Source organism: Phalacrocorax aristotelis, chromosome 3 (genome assembly GCF_949628215.1).
Source record: "Phalacrocorax aristotelis chromosome 3, bGulAri2.1, whole genome shotgun sequence".
NCBI lineage: Eukaryota > Metazoa > Chordata > Aves > Suliformes > Phalacrocoracidae > Phalacrocorax > Phalacrocorax aristotelis.
This window is the reverse complement of record NC_134278.1, coordinates 28,024,375-28,044,357: the sequence shown is the minus strand read 5'-3', so window position 1 is coordinate 28,044,357 and position 19,983 is coordinate 28,024,375. Positions and strand designations below refer to the sequence as shown.

Genomic DNA, 19,983 nt, shown 5'->3' with positions numbered 1-19,983 from the left:
GAGGCCTTTTCTGGATGAGCCATCGAGAACGCAAGCCTATGGGTCCAGTGTGTTCGCTACAGTTGGCCATCTGTGAGACAGGGAGATGTCACTGTCCAATTCTAGGTGATGGGACTGGAGCAGCAGGTTACAGTTACCTCCTTTCCAGGCATAAGTGATTTTTTAAAATTACAATTACACGCCAGCCTCAAGACTTCAGGAAATTGCTGAAGCTGTGGAGGGTTGGGTGAGGAGCTGGGCTGTGAATCAGTTGCCAGCGGGCAGGGAGCCTCTCCCCTTGGCAGGGCTGACAGCCTGCCTGCTCTTGATGGCAGGTGAGAATTGTTTAATCTGGGCTGCTGGTAGTGATCTCCTTTTTTTTTTTTTTTTTTCTTTTTTTTTTTTTTTTCCCCTGTCCCAACAGAGGATCCCAGCACCTTGTGGTGCAAGCCAGCTAAGATTTACAATACAGAAATGTAGGAATAGTGCCTGGATTTCCTGTGGCTGCCTGCTCCCCCCAAGGTGTGTGGGAGAAGTAGGGTAAGGCTGACATTTCCCTGGCATGACTAACTGTAGTACCCCCTGCAGCCTCTTGGGGGAGATAGCAGTCCAGGTGAGCCGGATTCGTCCCAGTCTCCCTGCCCTGTGTGCACCCGTGGCCATGCTGGCAGCACTCTTCTTTCAGCACTGAGCCTGGGGATGCAGGATATTTGTCTTTCCTCTCAAGCAGCAAGGGTTAGGTTGTCAGAGCTATTCATAAGGGCCTTCAGTCACTTTCTCTTTTACCTCTATTAAGAGTATGAATGAGTTTCTAGTGATTTTTGAAGTGTTCTTTAAATCAGTAATTTTATGAATGACAGAAATGAGAGGAAAAAATTACTCTGAAGTGTTTGACTTTATATACAACTTGATTCCCTGCCCCCCCCCCCCCCCCCCCCCCAAATTTAGGAAAATGTAATTTGTTTTTGTGTGAGAAGGTTACTTATTTTTTCAGCAGGTTCCAGTGGTCTGTGTTTATAATTGAAGATTACTTGGCTGAACTTTTGAAGAGTATATAAACCTTCCATTTTAAAACATCCTGTACATTATTTAATCCCTTGGAAATGAACGGAGCTCCACACTGGCCTCAAGAACGGCCTCAGGGAGCTCCATTGCACGCCCTGGATTTTGCTTTCACACTGTTGTTCTCTGTGAATATTTGTTTTTACATAGAAAACCAAATAAAATGATCAAACTAAAAGAGTCAGTTTAAATACTGAACATTACTATGTTTGTTAATTGTACAATTTTATTTATATATATCAGTTTTTAAACTTTCTTGAACCTTCACACCTTTCTTTGTACGTGTGATCAGGCCATTTGTGAAAGCTACAGTTATGCCTAGGAGATTCAAGAATATTCTGTATGTCTCATCTATTAGGTAATTGGCCTTTTATAGCTTAATTTTTCATTGAAGACGTGTGTTATTTGCTTCAGTCTGTTGTGTTGGAAGAAATCTGACTTCAGGCAGTTTAAAAAGTACGTGATGTTTCTTTCATACCATCATATCATACGTAACAAAACCCTGGAAGCCAGACTTCAGAGTTGGAGGCTGACTTCAATCAGCATGTAATGCCCAGATTTTCCCAGAGATACTGCCGTCTGCACACTGGGGTCTTCATCGTGCAGCTCTATCACGTATTTCTAGTTACTAGCCTGTGGCTTAGGTAAATGCTGTTGATTTGTGTTTTCATTTTTTGTGTTCATGCCTTTCTCCTAGGAAGAAGAAATACTTATTTGTTAGAATTGTATTCCATTGTTAAAATGTGTAGAAACAGTTGGTGTCTTTAGAGAATGGAGGCTACTGTTCTTTCATTAGGAGTTGCATGCCAGACTGGAGCTAATAATCTAAACTGTAGATCTGCATTACACTTTGCAGATAAATGTATTTTAAAGGAAAGCAAATTAAAACACACATTTATACCAAGGTAACAAACTGTGTTTTTTGATCTCAGGCTGCCCTGAGCCTTTGGCGCATAAGGACTCCAAGTGGTTTCAGTTAAAATGTGTCTGAAAATGGAATTTAAGAAATAACAAAAATAATGACTTCCAGAAAGTTGTACAGTTTAATAGCGCCTATAGACACTTTGTTAAGGACAGTGGCTACTGATACTTGGAAAACACAGGCACGGTTACAGACCAGCTTATCTTACTTTCTAAGGAAAAGATGAAGTACGGAGGATAGGAAAAGAAGATTAACGTCAGGCATGCATGTTTTTTGTGAAATTGTGTGCACTCCTTTTTTTTTTTTTTATTCTTACAACTTTTATAATAAAGAGATAATTTTGCTTTTAGCATTTACAAAAGGAATTCCAGCAAGAGCAGTATGTTCTTGTGTAACTAGATAATAGCATTTAATGAGTAGCCCCAGTGGTGCCTGTATGGTAAAAAATATTGTCTGTTCATGAAGCGCTGCAAACTCCACTCCCAGATAAAGCCATATTTTTTAAGATCTATTCTCAGGTGTTAAGTCTGTTCTAGTAAATGACACAGGTCCAGCCCTTGCTCTCTGGCCCTGTGGGTTAGTGGCACAGCAGGGCTCATGTCTGCGTGGCTGGATGCTCCCCCCTGTCCCCCAGGCAGGGTGCAGCCTCTTGAGAGCAGTCCTGGGTCAGTTTTGTCCCTTGAACTGGGCTCATGCATTGCCTGAGAGGGTGTGAATCGCAGTGGCCATGGCCATGCTATGGGGAGGACTATTAAAAGAGCCATGGGCCCTTGATCTGGGCTTCTGTACACTTTCAGAATAGACATGTCCAGATATGTCTGGACTTGTAGGTGAATTTCAGCAATGATACAAAATGGAAAGACACTAGTTAATAAAAGTAGCGCATAAACTGTGTTTAGGTCAGGCAGCAGTCTGAGAAGCAAGCAGGACTGCAGTATACACATGAAAGGTTTGAGACAAGAAAACATGTGAAGTTTTCATGTAATGCTATACCAAGGCTTGCCCAGACCACATGCAGACAGTTGTCTAGAAGTTTTGGCACTGCCTAACAAGAATGATAAGCATTAGAAACGTTGCAGAGAAGGGAAGTGGTGATAGAGTTCAAAGGGGTGCCTTCTGAGCACAAGTTGGAAGGAAAATGGTTTTTACTGTGTTAACAAAACATGAGCATGTGATCCAACGGGGCCTTTGACGCTGGTAAACTTTGTGCAAGACTTTAAGGATGCCTTGCTGGTACTTTTTGACTTGTATATGGTTTAGAGAAAGAGCGAGGAAAAAATGGCTGTTATGTCCAAACAAAAGAGGAACAGATTCTAACAGTGAATGCAGAACATAAAGAGTGTAGGTACGCTGGTGCTTCATGTGGGAGAGGAACAGAAGCTGCAGCAAAGAATGCATCCCCAGAGGAAGGAGCACTGTGACAGCTCCAAAAACGCTAGATAAAGTGAGAGAAATTTTCCAGGGTCACAACGCTTTTCTTTTGAAATATTACTAGAATAACTCCGTACACTTTAAGCGTACAGTTTTTCGGAGTGTGGTATAGCAGGAAGCAAGCTAGATTCCTGCCTGCTAAATAGCTGTTCTGGTTTAGAACAAGCTGTTTCAACCTTACCCAGGAGGATTTGCCGTGTATGTATAGTTAGTTGAACACTGAGCTCCTGGCCGGCAGTGCATGTGGCATCCCTCTGATGTTAAAACATGTTGCAGCTGGTCAGGTACTAACATGAATACATTCCTTAAAGGGAGGGATAGTGATGCCTCAATTTGCAGTAACACGTTGGATACCCTTGGGGAGTGAGTGAGAAAGAAACTAAATATTACAGTGTCAAGCCTTAAAATGCTAGGGGATATGTTTTAAATAAAGAGATTAGGTGGGCCTGCTAGTTTTGGCTTGCTGTTTTGTAACTTGTAATTTATTGGTACCCAGCTTTAACAAAAAGAAAATGTGAGTTTGGTTGCGTTGCCCCGCACTTCCCACCCACCTCATTGTTCAGAAGCATGGTTGTTACTGTTTTCAAAAATTTTTGTTATGTAGAAGAAACAAATTTGGCATTAGGAATTGACAATTTGGGAAAAGATAAATAGCATTTAGGATGATTAAAAATATTGACAAGCAGACATGCTTTTCATGTTACTTGCCTGAGCGAGCATGCATATACATATAGCGAATGGGTTTAGAAATAGCAAGTAACCTCAACTGCAGTTTAATTGAAGGCACTCAGAAAAATTCTGATGGCTATTGGTAAAGGCTGTATTAAAATAGTACTGGAAGTGGGCCTGCAATTTTAACATCTTGTGATGTGGTGGTGGTTAGCCTTAGTGGGTATTAGATGGAAGACTTCCAGGCAGTCGCGTTAATTTCAAATCTGGACTTAAAATGATCCCTGTGTATGTTGTGCTGCATCCTACTGCTGTGTAGCAGTAGGTAATGAAGATAACAGTTTTCTTTTTGCAATAACTGAGAAGGAAAAAACTATTGGGATGAAATCAAAGCTTTTCTCTTGTTCTAGTCAAATGGAATAAACTGAAAAATAAAGCTTTGGATTGCAAGGCCATTTTTTAATTCAGTTTTCATGTGTGTCTTACTCTTTGATTAGGAAAGACCAGGACACCTGTGGGTGTCAGAAGCCTTTATTTAAAAGGGTACGGTGTCTAAGCAGTAGTGGCATATGTGCCCATGATAAATCGGACAGGGAGAGGTTGTGGTCTTCTGGCAGTTCCTTTGGTAAATTTGGGGCCAATAGAGAAACGTTGCCTCCAATGCAGGATGGCACAAGGAGAAAGCTTAGTTTCTAAGTCATTGCGGTACATCACCCTTCTTCCCTGTTGGTAACCGCATTACTCCCACTGGAAAGCCAGTGCGTCAGGCACACTCTGCTGGGGTCTGGGAGGACTTTTCTCAGGGAACAGGACAGAAAAATAATTTTTTTGGTTTTCTTCACTGTCTTTTTGGAATTCAGACACTCCAAGGAATCATTAGTTATGGTTATTTCTGTAGATTGCACAGTGTGGGTTGAGATTAACAGTTATGAACCTCTCTCCTATTTAAATTTTAACATAGGCAAAAAACTGGCAAAGTTACTGTACCATTACTGGTTTTGTAATGACAAAAACATCTCTAATTACAAAGCGAATGTAAAATCTGTTTTTGAAGCTGGTGAAAGGACTGACTGAGATCCTTTCTAGTTTCATTCATGTGTATATCGAGCTAGAAATCTACATTGCAAACTTCCTCCCAAGTTGTGATTAGGGTTCATTAGGCATGGCTAAAGCTGAACTCCACTTATAACTAATAGCTCTTTGATGTTACAGTGCCTCAATTGTGTCTTTATCTAAATCAATTAGTATGGCAAGTTACAGGTAAAGCTTTGCTGTGCTTACAAAGGTGGGACAGGATGCTTCAGTAAGTTTATTGAACTCAGCGCTCGTGAAATCGAGGACGTGCACAGTAGAAGGAATTATCTGAATTAGCTGTATACATTGTTAGGGTCTGAACTAATAAGGTATGAAAAAAAACCTGCAGGTGCCTTTGTTTTTAATGCAGCTGAAACATTAATTCTTTTTCTATTGGAAGTCTTGATATAACATGTTGGGATGTCTGAAGAATAGACAAGAAATGCACCTGTGAATAGTGTGCCCTTGTTTACATTATTTTGAGCTCACCATCACTTGTAATGTGGTTTTTTTTTCAGAATTATTCATTTTATCTGAAAACTTGTATAAAATATTATGAAAAAAGATACACAAAGGAGGGCTGAAAAGTCCAGATCACATGAGATATTTTTCAGGTCTTGAGGGAATAAAAAGGCATGATTGTTCATCTTTAGAGAGGCATCAAGTGAAATCCGTAGAGGCACATAAAATCACGAATAGTACAGGCATTGCTGTCATACCAATACAACAGAAAACAAACCCAAAAAGAGTGTACAAGTCATAATGATCACGTGAAATACATTAGCACAGTGTGTCACTGAGGCTGGGGACCTGCTGAGCTTGAGAAAAGAGTTCACCATATACTTGAACAAACAGTATGCAGAGCTGCATACAGCAGCATGCTTTTTGGTTTATCATAGTTGTAAGGATAAAACTTTTCTATAATGACAGTCTTCAGTTAGAAAATGGTTTGTATTTTCCCTGAATTCTGAAGTGTTGCTGAACTTCAGTGATGACACTGCTGAGCTTCACCCAGTGGTTTGATGTGTTGTGGTAGTTTTTGTGTCACCATGTCATGTGTTAGTTGAACATGTTATTGTAAAGTCTATGATTGAACAGTCATTTTAGTCTCACATTTGAGATTACGCTAAATATTTTCCGTATCTCCTCCCCAAAAAATATATTTCTGAAAATCAGTCCAATATTATGTAACTTACTTTAAATAATCTGTATCAGTTGGCCAAGATAGAAGGATTTCATGGAGCACTTTTCACCTGCTTTCTCCTTTAAACTTCCAGTGAGGTGCTGAATAATGAGCTACAAGATATGACATACCATGTATCTCCTTAATTACAGTGGTAAAATTTTGGTAGCCTTTTTGAATATGTTTCATATTAATTGAATGAGGAAGTCTTCAAGAAGCCCTAAGTAAATCTGCAGTAATCATTGTAATCAAGTCTGAGAGCCAGTTAAGCAATTCTGCATTTAAAATGTGCAGCATTCCTTTATTTTTGTGTGAGTGTCAGTCTTAGACACACATGTTCAGTAAGGCAGCACATTTCATGACAGTTTGCAGTTATCTAAACTTCTACTTAGTACGGTCAGTGGATTTGGCTCACTCTTAAGTAATTCTTAGATTCTAGATAGCCTCATAGGTAGATTGCACTGGATGTGTTGGCCAGATTTCCACTGACTATAGTGAAAGTGAAATACATTTAGAAGGGTCTGGAGAGCAGGTCTTATGAGAGAGGTTGGAGGAACTGGGGTTGTTTAGCCTGGAGAAGAGGAGACTGAGGGGAGACCTTATAGCTCTCTACAACTACCTGAAAGGAGGTTGTAGTGAGGTGGGTGTTGGTCTCTTCTCCCAAGTTACTAGTGGTAGAACGAGAGGAAGTGGCCTCAAGCTGCGTCAGGGGAGGTTTAGATTGGATATTAGGAAAAATTTCTTTACTGAAAGAGTGGTCAGGCATTGGAAGAGGCTGCCCAGAGAGATGGTGGAGTCACCATCCCTGGAAGTATTTAAAAGACGTGTAGAAGTAGCAGTTCATGGCATGGTTTCAGAGACATGGTGGTGTTGGTTTGACAGTTGGACTTGATGATCCTAGAGGTCTTTTCCAACCTCAGTGATTCTTTGGTTCTGTGTGTACACCTAAATTTATGTGTGTGGATCCAGAGCTGAATCTCGCCCCTTGTTCCTTTCCTCATCCTGATATACATGTAATAGAGACCTTGTTATCTCAGGGAAGTATAAAAGCTGGAGGCTCTCAAATCCTTCTCTGTTCTTTCTTGTCACATCTGGGTGAATCTGTTATAAAGAACCAAAACCATTCTTCATAAAAGTTACAGTCTACAGTTACATATCCCGTGAATGCTCGAGGCTGGTTACTGCTGATCAGACCTGGCTGCACATTATTCCGTACAAACCTACTTTTCTGGGTGACTCTATTTAGTAGTGTTGTAACTGTAGATTAAAAGTCCTGCACGTCCTTTGACAGCTGCAGCCAGTTCTTCTTTGTTTAGATACTCAATCGTGCTTACATCCATGATGTATCTTTCATGCTTAATTTTCTAGCTTTTCTACTTAAATGTTTGTGGGTAGTATCACAAATTATCCATCGAGCAGACCCCTCAGCCCAAGGACCAGTGCCAAGGAGCTTCAGACAAAAAAGGTCACCTGGTTCAGACATCCAGACATCTCATTCAAAACTTAGGTTTGCCAATTGGAGGCGTTGGCATGGCATTTAGTGCTCACATTTGTGTACTGAGGTCTGAGACTGAAGGGTTCTTTCCCAACATAGAGCAAGAAACTCAGTGAAGCTAGAAAACCTCCTCATGTCATTGCTGTCCATAGATGCTTGTGAGACAAATCCACAATTTTGTCAGTAATCCACAGCTTCTGAAAGGAGGGGTAGCCTAGAGTTGAGTGGAAAATAGTGTTGACTCAGGAGTCAACATTGTACCTCCTCTCCTCAGTATGGAGTTTTTGACACGAAGAAACCTGATACAGAACCTTGTGCTTCGTGTCCATATTTTGGTCCTTGATTCTGATGATAGAGGATATCTGTTCCTTCTTAATACCACAAAGTCATACCTGCTTGGCATTTCTGAGCAGAAACTCTTCTCTGTAAGTGATCAGACTATGTGGAAGGAAATCTGAATTACTCTGCTGCTGGAAACTTGGGTTTCTGAAACTGGCTTACTGAACCCGGCTAGTCCTATATGGCCTTGTTTTCCTTAAGACATGTCATCCTTTATATTGAAGCCCCCACGTGACGATGGAAGAAAGATTAGGAAAATAACTGTTGTAGGCATATGCATTAGCAGAGGGTACCTCCAACACTACAGATCTCATGGTCGTGACAACATAGAGAGCACTGCATCTGCAAGCATTGGGCATGAATAGAAATGCCCACAAGGACAGTACATGTTAGTTGAAGTCCAGGAGTAATTTCCATTGTGCTGGTGCCTTGGTTTTTCTGAAGCAGGCTCTTTGGCAAGCTCTTGTGAACAAGACTTAGATTTGTACCTGACGTGGAGACAAATTCTTCAATCAGTTCCCAAACACAGACTGCATATAAGCTGGTGTAAATATTTTTTAGCACTTTTGAAACTCTGATAAGAGATGGGTTAAACAGTAGTTGTTACTATATAGTAAGTTAAATAATAAATAAATTTTGCTTCATCATCTCATTTGTAAAGTTCCTGGGAAGGTATCAGGAGATATACGTTAGAAGAGATAGAGCTAAAATTTCTGTTTTACGCAAACGTTTCCTATTTTATGATTCCTTTCTTTACAATCTTTCTGCTATTAACCAAAATCTCTGGAGCAGATGAGAATATATTTCTTGTGCTCCCTTCTGAAATATATGTCGAGTCAGATCTGTTTGAGAAGTCTCTCTTTTCTTGTCTCTTTTAAAAATTAATTTTATGACTGTGTTCTGGCATGGTCTTGAATTTGTTTCAGTAGTCCTCCCCTCCCTGAAAAATGCATGAGTCTTTCTGGCACCCGTCCTTTTCAATTGTCTGTGAACAATGAAGCAAAGAATTTTTGTAATTTTTATAGGCATTTTCTAATTACAGCAGTGGAAAAGCTAACTGGTCTATAGTCATGTGTATGCTTCACTCAGCATCTTCAGTCATGTTTTCTCTGAGAGTTCTGCTTGAAACTCACTATGTTAATATTTCTGCTCAATATCAGCTAAGAAAGAAATATCCTTTTAATATTAGGTAGTACTCAGGTACCATCCAGAGTTTCGACTGAAACAGAGTTGTGCAGATTAAACAGCTTAGATGGTTCACATAAATAACTTCAGGCTTGTCAGTTAGCCTCCTGAACCTGTTAACAGTGTTTTCATGTGGAATATTACTGTGATGTATGTATGTTTTAATAAAGTTAAACATTGTAACTTGGGCAACTGCCATCTGAGAACAATGAAGAGAAGGATGTGGTTTCTTCATCGTTGACTGGTAAAAAAAAGTTCAGTTAAATATCTTTTTCCACTTTGAAATACCAAATTCCCTTTAAATCTAACCTTTTGTTTTAACAGACAAATATTGTAGCTGCTAGTTTGGATCGTGAACTGTTTTATTAGGTATTAGTTTCTGGCTATGGGAAAATCTACATGTGCCTAACTCTTTATTATGCACAACTCTGATTTCAAGGAGTCTTTGCACAGTAGGAAGCTTGCATTTGATCCATGTAAACTTCCATAATAAACCCCTTAGTTTCTTTATGCTTTTCTGCAGATACTGTTCACTTGCTTCTCTTTGATGCTAGGTATTTGTTTTCTTGAGTTGCTCATAATTTTGTCGGCTTTCTAATTGAAGTGGTGTTAATCACACCTTTTTTTTCCCCCACACTTCTGATACAAATTGTGTCTAATTTCTAACACCTACACTAAGATCTCAAATGGCAGACACCAGTCTTTTTATAAATGAAATGATTAATGGCTGGCAAGGTAGAAGCCAAACCCCTTGACTTAGGTGCGGCTGCAGCAGAAGCATCTCCTTTGCATGGAATGTTCCAACTCGGCTGGTGTTTGGGATGTTTATGTGTGTGTTTTGATGGCAAGGGCCCAACCCGCTAAAAACTCTGCCATAAGATGACTCACAATATTATGACAGAAGGTAGAGTCATCGTCTTTTACTTAAAATGCATTAAATTTAATTTGTTCTTGACTATGTATAAAACCACTTAATAGTGCTATGCAAATTGATAAGAAATATATTTATAATGCATGACAATTAGCTTCAACAAAACTCATGTATTTTTTCTGTAGCCTTAAAAATGAAATGTTTGTCATGATGGATGATGCTTTTAAATCTAGTGTTTACTTCAGCTGAGACAATTAAATAAATACGTTAGAAGGACACTCATCACAACTGCAATTTAAGCAGTTAATAGTATTTCAGAATTCAAAGGAGAAATGAAATACTAAAGATACTGGAAAATATTTGTGAGCCTTTATAATACAGCCCCGCAACACTTACTGTGCACGATCTGTGCTCAGTAATACCGGATTCCCTTGATTCTTCAGAGAAGGGTGGTGATCAGTGTCGCAGCACTGAAATCCACGTGTGCATGCTCAAATGCAAATTCCTGCGTACCCCATTAATGGACAGGTAACAGCAGCTTACAGCAGATAAAAATGACTTTTCATTTTAAATCGTGAGAAAACACTCTTAAAAGGAACAATGTGGCAAATAGTGATTTCCTGAGCCATGTTTTTTGGATGCATTTTTCTGGGGTTAAAAAAAGTCTTTTACTGAGCTCTGGGAGGTAAGCTTCTTTTCCTGTAGTTTTGCAACATACCCCTCTACTATTTGGTAAGGGGAAGGGGTGACCTGCAGAGGGTGGAGGCCCCAGGCCCCCAGCAGCGTGCACTTCCCATGGCCAGTACCAGGCGCTTTTGCATTCAAGTCATAGTACCTGTCTTTTCCTCTTTGTAAGCCATCAGTGGGCTTGTTCTCAAGTCAGCCGTTGAGCCTCCTGTCTGCTTTGAAAAACCAAAGGCAAGCGCTATCAAGACAGAGAAAAAAGCTGTCTTCTGTAGTTTTTTCTGGTAGATCAAGACTTTAGATAAATATAGACCAGTTAATCTAGGTTGGTATGCTACGTGTTAAGTGTATAATTAACTGAAAACAGCAGTGTTCATTGCAAATACCCCTTGTTCTTAAAGGGGAAGTGGAATAACCCTGTGCTGGTAGGAGTTGCAGGGATAGGAAAGTGTGTTTAAAAGCAGGGAGGCATCTCACAGAGTGGGCTCTTCCTCAGCGGGGAGGTGAAGCCACAGCACCAATGTGAAATGATGTATTATGCAACAGTAGTTGTTTTTATTGATTTTTACCTGTATCACGGTGAGAAAAACTTCACCTCTTCTTCATCTAAATGAAAGCCTTATTCTAAGGAGATTATCGTGTCAGTGTCTCTGCAGCTTGCAGCTTATTTTCTGGGAATAGTCAAGGCTTTTACAACAACTTGTCCTTTCTTGTTCTGAGAGTTGGCAACCGAATAGGCAGCATAAGTGATTCTTGGGCCATTTTTATCAAGTGCGAAACAAATTTAGAGAAGGCAAGTGGGAAAAAAAAAAAAAAACCAAACCAACAACGTATACTTACAGAAACCTGCTTCTCTTGTCAAAATTGTGCTGTGAAAGCAATCTTTGTTATTCATACTGTCTCCATTATTGTGGCTGAAATAGGAGACTGGAGTGTTCTGTTTCCTTTTCCAGTATTGTCTTTTATTTTTGATGGATTTTCTGTGCTGCTAAGAGCAACAGATGATAATGGTTTTGTTGCATTGTTTTCAGTGCACTGAAATCCAGAGAAGAATGGCATGAGTTTGATCATGCTCCCACTAAGCATATTGGAAGTGGAAGGTCCCGCTGGTTTAGGTGGATTATGTTTCTCTTTACAATGCTTAAGTTTTATTTATTAATTAAGTGTTTTTTCAAGAAATAATAGGTGCAGTATTGTTACCTGTCTTGTACACTTGTCTTCTAAAGAGCACAACAAAACCAGTGATTCTAAATGGCTGAAAAGAAATATATTTTTATTTACAGTGCCCTTTTAGTTAATTCAAAGACAAGCTTGTCTTGAGTTTCCCAAAGTTAATATCATTTTGTGATCAAGGGAGTTTGGGGTGTTGCCACACGAAATGTTATCATTCATTTTGAACAGCATGATATTTAACAGATTTATTCTCTCTGTTGCAATTATTTAAAGCTTCTGCTAGGTAAAACTAAGAGAACAGTTTCTCTAGAAACAAAAAAGAGAAAATTTAATGACTGAATTGTTCACTGAAGCTTATATGTCATATTTTGGGGGATTTTGTTTTAGGTTTTTTTCAATGTGGGTCTGGTTCTCAGTAGCATAGGATTTCAGACCCTTGTGACTGTAGTTGGCTTCAGTGGGATGAGTGTTTTTCCAGCACCTTTGAAAATTCCTTCTTCCTTTTAGCTGCTACAGCTAAGAGGATTCTGGTGCTGAAAGAGGCAGACGGTAACACACACTGTCCTGAGAATCTCAAGATCTAAATGCCAAGCACACATGGCAAACCTAAAGGACAATACGAATTTTGAAGTTTTACATTAATTTAATACATTAAAGTGGTGTTGGTACATGATAATACTTCTGGGCCTTAAAAATGTTTACAAGTAAGATTGGCTTAAGACGAGTATTCCATTAAAACGAGAGTGTTGTGGCTGGCAGTGGAGTTCAGCAGGATGAAGGTGTGAAGGTGTAAGTGTATGGGGCTGAGGGTTTTCTACAAGACAGCTGACAGCAGTGTTTATCTGAAACCAGGGCTTCAATGCAGTTTGAACGTGTCTTCTTTAAAGCCCAGTAAGAATACTTGTTTTCCAGGTTGAAGTGATGTTTTTGTGACTGAACTGGTTTCTGTATGGGTTCTGGCATACAGAAGTTGTTGATGCAGAAATACAAAAAAACTTGTAAAGGCAGTACAAATGAACTTCCTCACATAAATTGAGTCCTAAGAGAAAAGTGAGTTTAATCTCCTAAAGGGCCGTGGAAAGGACAAGGCATGATAAACAATGGCAGTGTATGCAATTAATAAATATGCATAAGAAGAGAACTGACAATGTAATTGTGTGCTGCTTGAGTTTATCATTTCGCACTGACCTCAGGTTGTTCACATGGTTTTAACAGAATTCTTTTTTAAATGAAAACTCTGTTGCTGTATCCATCCATCCTCTTGGTTTCATTAACTAATACAGCAGTGATTTAAAACTGGTGAAGAGTTGTAATCAAGTGTTACTGTTTTTATTTGACAGGCCGGACCTGATAGACATGAGTACCGTTGCTGTTCAAAGCAACCTTGCAAATTTAGAACATGCTTTTTTTGTAGCAGAAAAACTTGGTGTTGCCAGACTTCTGGATCCTGAAGGTAAGATAGCTGCAAAGGGCTTTGTTGCAAAAACCCTAATGTTACGATAAAATCCAATCTGCCTGCAGGTTGTGGCATATTTGTGGGCATTCTTACAACTATGTGATAAAGCACTGTTCTGTCTTGCTCTTTTAGATGTTGATGTTTCCTCACCTGATGAGAAGTCAGTAATAACTTATGTGTCATCACTTTATGATGCATTTCCCAAAGTACCAGAAGGTGGTGAAGGCATCGGTGCAAATGTAAGTAGGAAAAAAATACTTCTGCAGTGTGTGAGCTTCACTAACATGATTCTTGATTTCAGCTCCAGAATGTTAGCTAGATCTTCCGTAGGACTGCTGTCACACTTTTCTTTGACTTGATTTTCTAGGTTGGGAATTTAGAGGCTTAGCAGCTATTTCATGTTCTGGACATGAAAATATTCTTGCGAAGAGCTTAACTAAAAACAATATACCTAAAGTTGGAGGAAGATTGAGTCAAAGTTCTTATTCTTCATTCATGGACCTATAAATTTTGCCTCTCTGATTCGTATCAATGTGAAGTTGATTAAACGAGAATGTTTTGTGTTTTCAGTGGAGTTATTTGGGACCAGAACTGAGGAATGAAATCATATATTTGGAAGCTATTAAGTGAGCTGTAAGCTCATTTAATGAGCAAGCAAATATTGTTTCAGAATTGCAGGGTTTACAAATCTCTTTTCTATCTATGTGAAGACCTCAGACTTCAAAGATAATGCAAAAATGACCTCTCAGATGATTTTCTTCTGATCTGTATCCTGGGTTGTGCTTTGGTAGGATGTTGAAGTCAAATGGGTTGAATATCAGAATATGGTGAACTACCTCATGCAGTGGATCAGACACCATGTCACAATAATGTCTGACAGAACATTTCCCAACAATCCTGTGGAATTGAAGGTGAGGTGTGGCATCTTAAACCCCTTGTTGGAATGACAGTTTATCTTACTGACACAAAGCATGCTTGCAGAAATTAAATGCTTGTTGATTTATACAATCAAATCAACTGTAGAACAGTACTACTCCTTAACCTTTTCAAAGCACAATAAATACATTATTACCATACGAACAATCAAAAGCAAATCTTTACTTGTCACTGATCTTTTTTTGTAGAACTCAAGTAGAACAGTATAAGAACGTAGGCTTATGAAGAATATTAAGAGAGGGTTTAGATAGTAAGGTTATATTCACTGTAAGTAAAAGTTGATGATGGTTTTTATGTTTCTGTAGGCACTTTATAATCAATATTTACAGTTTAAAGAAACAGAAATTCCACCAAAGGAGACAGATAAATCAAAAATTAAACGTCTATACAAACTCCTAGAGGTAAGCTTCAACGTGCATTGAAATGTATAGAGGTTGCCTTTCTGTGGCTTAAAATAACAAATATGTATGAATTGTTAAGGTCTGGATAGAATTTGGACGCATCAAACTTCCTCAAGGCTATCATCCAAATGATATAGAGAAAGAATGGGGAAAGCTTATTATTGCCATGCTGGAAAGAGAGAAGACCCTTCGGCCTGAAGTGGAGAGGTACGCTAGTGAATGCTTGACAGGCTTCGTTCATATATTTTCTGTTTTTTTCACCTGTATTGAAAATTGTAAAGGTCATCTTCCATGATAACATCCGCATTATTTTTCTAGATCAAGTAATACTGCCTTTGTTCAAGGCCTGGGGTTCTTTACCTAGTTCATAGAAGCAGGTCCAGATGGAAGTAACTTTGTTGGTCTCAGAAGGTCATGATGAATAGTATCTATGCCTCAGATCATCAAAGCACTTAAACACAAATATAACCACTCTCTTTGTACAGTTAGCCAGAACTAGGTTCATATCACTTTGCTGTCTCATTTGGGCTTCATTTCATATAAGCAACTTCTTCATCCTTTACAAGAAAAATATATTTTACTTGGTGCACAGCATTGTGGGCTAACGTCCTGTTCTGAGGTTGTTTAAATTAAGTTGGTTGTACCCAAGAGCACACAAAGAGGTTAGACGTGCAAAGCGCGTAGTAGTCTTCCATGGTAGTAAAATGTGTGACACTGTTTTGTACATCACTAATAACAAACTGAGCGTGTTTAAAATCTTGATGCAGGCTTAGAGCATTTCTGCTTTTTAATGGTACCTCTTTTTAGTTCTGTGGCAGACACAGGTGCTATCTGTTCATAAATTTAAAAAACAAAAAACAAACCGTTTTCTTTAAGTCTAAGTTAAATGATTCTTTGGGCTTTTATCTGTAGGTAGGTATAGATGCCTGGGTCTGGATTCATTCTGCTTAACTTAAGCCTCCAAAGGGGACACCTCAGATCTGAATCGCGCTCTAGAGATTTCTGGCACTAGCTTTCTGGTGACAATAGGGTGATCATTCTCTCTCGCTTAGGTACCTGAAATTAGGTGTGAGGAATCCAGACCATTGCATAGGAAGTCCTCAGAAAGACAAATTTTAGCAAGAGAAGATCCCAAAGACAGTCAGAGTTGATAAAATACATGTCTTGCTTATAAAAGCAAGAGCATGACTGAAATGGCAGATTCAGCAGAAGGTGCTGATTGACAGCATCCTGCTGCAAAAGAAGTTCCTATAGAGGAATACGAAGTTGTCCCTACCATGCAGAGCAGAACACTGGAAAGCAGCAGAAGAAATACAGCCTGCTAGATCTTGTAGGTTTATCTGTCCTGACCTGCCAAAAGCAAAATTAGTGCCTGCCTTTGCCAAAAGGAATTTCATTTGTACTTGCAGAAAGCTGGATTATTTTTGTTGAGAATGTGTATAAATGACATCAGTTTATTTCTTTTTTATTCAGATGGACTGAGCAAAGGTAAACAGAAATAAACATAAACTCCTTCCCATGTTTCAGGATGGGTAAACACACCTAAAGTGACAGATTGTGTGGTGATGGTCACTGTGTGGTGGTCGCTGCAAAACGAGAGAGAAAAGTTGATAAAGTGATTCTGGCCTAGCGATCAAGTTAAAATTGTCAGTTGATCTGGACACAAGAACTTGATTCATGTTTGTTGTATTAGTTACTAGCGCGTATCACTTGTATGAGGTATTGATACAGCTCCTGGGGTGGGATTTGTTTGTGGCAAAAACATGACCTCAGCTAATACTGAAATTTGGCATGTGCCTGCAAGTCTGGTGAATACATGTGACAGTATCAACGCAGATAGACAATGTGTGGCCAGATTGGTGTATGGGATCAAAATTAATCTGATCTCAGTGAGGAGAGTGCCAAAGTGAGCTCTAGTTTGCAAAACTAGCAGAGTTTGGAATTGCTGCAGGGGTGTGTCTATGCCTTTGCTGTGCTTCTGTGTGTGAACAGAGTTATCTTATGGTGTGGGTGTGGTTTTCAGGAGGTCCTGAAAGCAGGGGGTGAAATACTGAAAAAAATCACCCGTAACCCAAGTTCTGAGTTAAAGCGTAAACTTAAGGGCAGTGATCAGATTTTTCTTACTTGTTTTGCGGTCAAAACAGCAAGAAGCAATTACTGTGAACGTGGAAAAAGTTGAAGGAAAATTTGCAGGAGGACAATTTAGTGGGAAAGGGCAGTTAGTAAACACGCATACTTGAACAGTGGAGTAACAACGGTGGGTTGGATGGTGTAGAGGTGTCTCAAATTAAATTGTTATGAGAGGGTTAACCATGATATTCCCCAAGTTTTATTGTGCAGTTCCATTTGAAGGAAAAGGGCTCAGCCAACTTCGAGGTGTTTTGTACCATACGGTGGAGCATGGAGTTCTCACTTTGCTTCTTTTTGAAACTTTTCATTGAAGAGTCTGAGAAACACTGCAGAGACTTCTTTAAATTCTTATTTGGCTTATGGACATTTAGTGACACTTAAATAAAATATTTGATGCGTCTGTTTCCTAGAAACGCCCTAATGTTGCTGCCTAGTCTGTACTTGCAAAGCTTTAATGCAAGGTAGGGAAGCCAAAAGCAAGGTAGCGTACATAGCCCCAGGTAAAATCCTTTGAAAAGCTGGCAGAATATTAATTGCTGGGTTTTGAATATGCATACTGAAGCCTATTTAAAGGAGGAGTGCTAGGTGTTTCAAAAGCCAGAAGTGAAATTTCATCCCTAGAAGCTGTACGTTTTGTAGGAGTTTTATCTTTTCATTTTTCAGCAGATGTAAACAGCTAGAACAACCCTGCTCTGGATTCAAAAATGAATAGCAGTAGTTATAGCTATCATAGCAGTGATTCACTCTTTAGCAACAGTACTAGTGCTCGAACCAGCGTTGACTCTAACGAGAATTTCCTTTCTGTTAATTGTGGTCCCACGCTGATTAAATCTTGTATAAGCTTTGGTAATGGCACCTTAGAAGGAAACAGGTAACTTGGCATATGTATTTGCGCTGCGTGTTAGATGCTGTTTGTTTGTTTTTGAAGTCATGCAACATGTCTCGTAACTAGAAATAACGTTAATACTTATTTTTCTGAAATGCTCTGGCATCACCTAGGTTGGAAATGCTGCAGCAGATCGCAAACAGAATTCAGCGGGACAGCCGGAGCTGTGAGGACAAACTGATACTTGCCCGGAATGCTCTGCAGTCTGTAAGTCAGGCAGTGATTTTACTTGTCTGTGTTCATGAACTTATTGCAGTGGAATGGCTACTTAAAAAAAAATATCTTTAGGATTTTTGAGTGCATACTTAATAGCTGCTACTTTTATTTTCATTGTACTGATATATTTAATATAGCATTTCTTCAAGAAAATACCAAAAATTGCTTAGAATGAGTTCTTTAGTTCTTTTAGGGTTTTTTTGTTGTTTGTAGTCAGACAAAAAGCTTCACAACAGTTTCATGATCAGAAGCTTTTACAAAATTTAGGATTTCTTACAGCTCATTTCTCTTTGATTTAGCTGCAGGGCTTAATGGCTTTCTCTTATTTATTCAGGACACCAAGCGATTAGAGTCAGGGCTCCAGTTCCAACATGAAGCAGAGATAGCTGGGTATCTTCTTGAATCTGAGAACCTTCTCCGCCAGCAAGTGATTGATGCCCAAATTCTTATTGATGGAAAATACTATCAGGCGGACCAGCTTGTGCAAAGGTACTTTACAGTGTATTTGTATAAATAAATAAGCGTCCTGAGTACAGATAGCCATTATGGACAACATTTGCAAATCTTTGTGTCTATGGATAAATTTCTCAATCTGTTGCTGGGCACCCAAATAAAGATTATCAGGTATTCTGGTGGGTACATTGCCCATAAGCATTGTTGAAGACAAGAGGAGCTATTTGTAGTCATTTGTGAAAATGAAGTAATTCACTAGAAGATGATTTAAATGTTTAAGGTTTACTAGGTGTTTGAGTGTAAAGATGTTATCTTGTTTTATTGCACCTAAAATGCTTTTAGAATTCACTAACTTTGATTTTAAAAATGGAGGTGAGATTTCTGGTGATAACTGTAGATGTGTTAACAGATAATAAGTGGAGTAACATCAGCTTCTATGTGGCAGTGTGTACCCTCTTAGCAGAAAGATGCATTTAAACAGCATAATTCAATTTTATTAAGAAGTGGCTCCAAAGTTTTTCACTGTTTGTGCTGGTCTGGGTGCAATCAAGCACATTACAGCTCCTTGGCAGCAAACTGCAGGTGTTTGATCTGCTGCAACATGTAGTATATTGGAAGATTTCTGATTGTTCCCTGGAATTGTTACGGTGCATGCTAGCCCATACCTTGCTGACTTTCTGGTCATTGCCCAATTTCTGCATCTGTTATCTGTTTTTATAGAAGTATAAGCTGACATACCCTATACTTTCTGATATAACTGCTTATTTATAAATATTTATGTACAACTCAAGCGTAAGAGATCATGTGAATTTATCATGCTGAACTGAATAGCAATATAAACCTTCATCATAAGCATTCCTTGAAATTCTTAATTTATTTATTTTATTTTAACAGAGTTGCAAAACTTCGTGATGAGCTAATGGCTGTACGGACCGACTGTTCTTCTGTGTACAACAAGGGGCATGCACTGACAACAGAGCAGACAAAGCTGATGATATCAGGAATAACCGAAAGCTTAAACTCAGGATTTACAGCAAACCTAACCCCTGAATTAAATGCTGCAATGACCCAAGGTTTAACACCTACTTTGACTTCATCCAGCTTGACATCTGGTCTTTCATCAGGTCTTACATCCAGACTGACACCAACCATCACTCCCGCTTACACACCAGGCATCCCACCACGGTTAATTCAAAGCTACGTGACAGGAGTAGACAGTGGGACTCTGCAAACACTCAAGCTGATGCAAATCAGAAAACCTCTTATGAAATCAGCTTTTGTGGATCAAAATTTAACAGAAGAAGAGGTGAACATGAAATTTGTCCAGGATCTATTGAGCTGGGTGGAAGAAATGCAGGTAGCAATCTTTATGGAAACAGTCTGCCCCTAATATTACGTTTACTCCTTGTAGAATATGACTAATTTTTCCTTCTTGTTT

The 19,983-nt window shown here is 39.1% G+C and overlaps 1 protein-coding gene across 8 annotated transcripts in view; it reads left to right on the top strand.

Annotated features, from left to right (window-relative positions):
- DST (dystonin) overlaps positions 1-19,983 on the top strand; it is a 316,847-nt gene that overhangs the window by 145,990 nt on the left and 150,874 nt on the right. For 6 of the 8 annotated variants that reach the window (XM_075087012.1, XM_075087006.1, XM_075087009.1 and 3 more), the window contains 8 exons: positions 13,408-13,520; positions 13,656-13,762; positions 14,315-14,434; positions 14,765-14,860; positions 14,940-15,067; positions 17,990-18,083; positions 18,427-18,581; positions 19,440-19,902. In XM_075087012.1, the coding sequence (XP_074943113.1) occupies positions 13,408-13,520; positions 13,656-13,762; positions 14,315-14,434; positions 14,765-14,860; positions 14,940-15,067; positions 17,990-18,083; positions 18,427-18,581; positions 19,440-19,902 (1,276 nt within the window). Of the gene's footprint in view, positions 1-13,407; positions 13,521-13,655; positions 13,763-14,314; positions 14,435-14,764; positions 14,861-14,939; positions 15,068-17,582; positions 17,862-17,989; positions 18,084-18,426; positions 18,582-19,439; positions 19,903-19,983 lie in introns of those variants that run through there. The other 2 variants (XM_075087010.1, XM_075087011.1) reach the window with 1 other exon arrangement.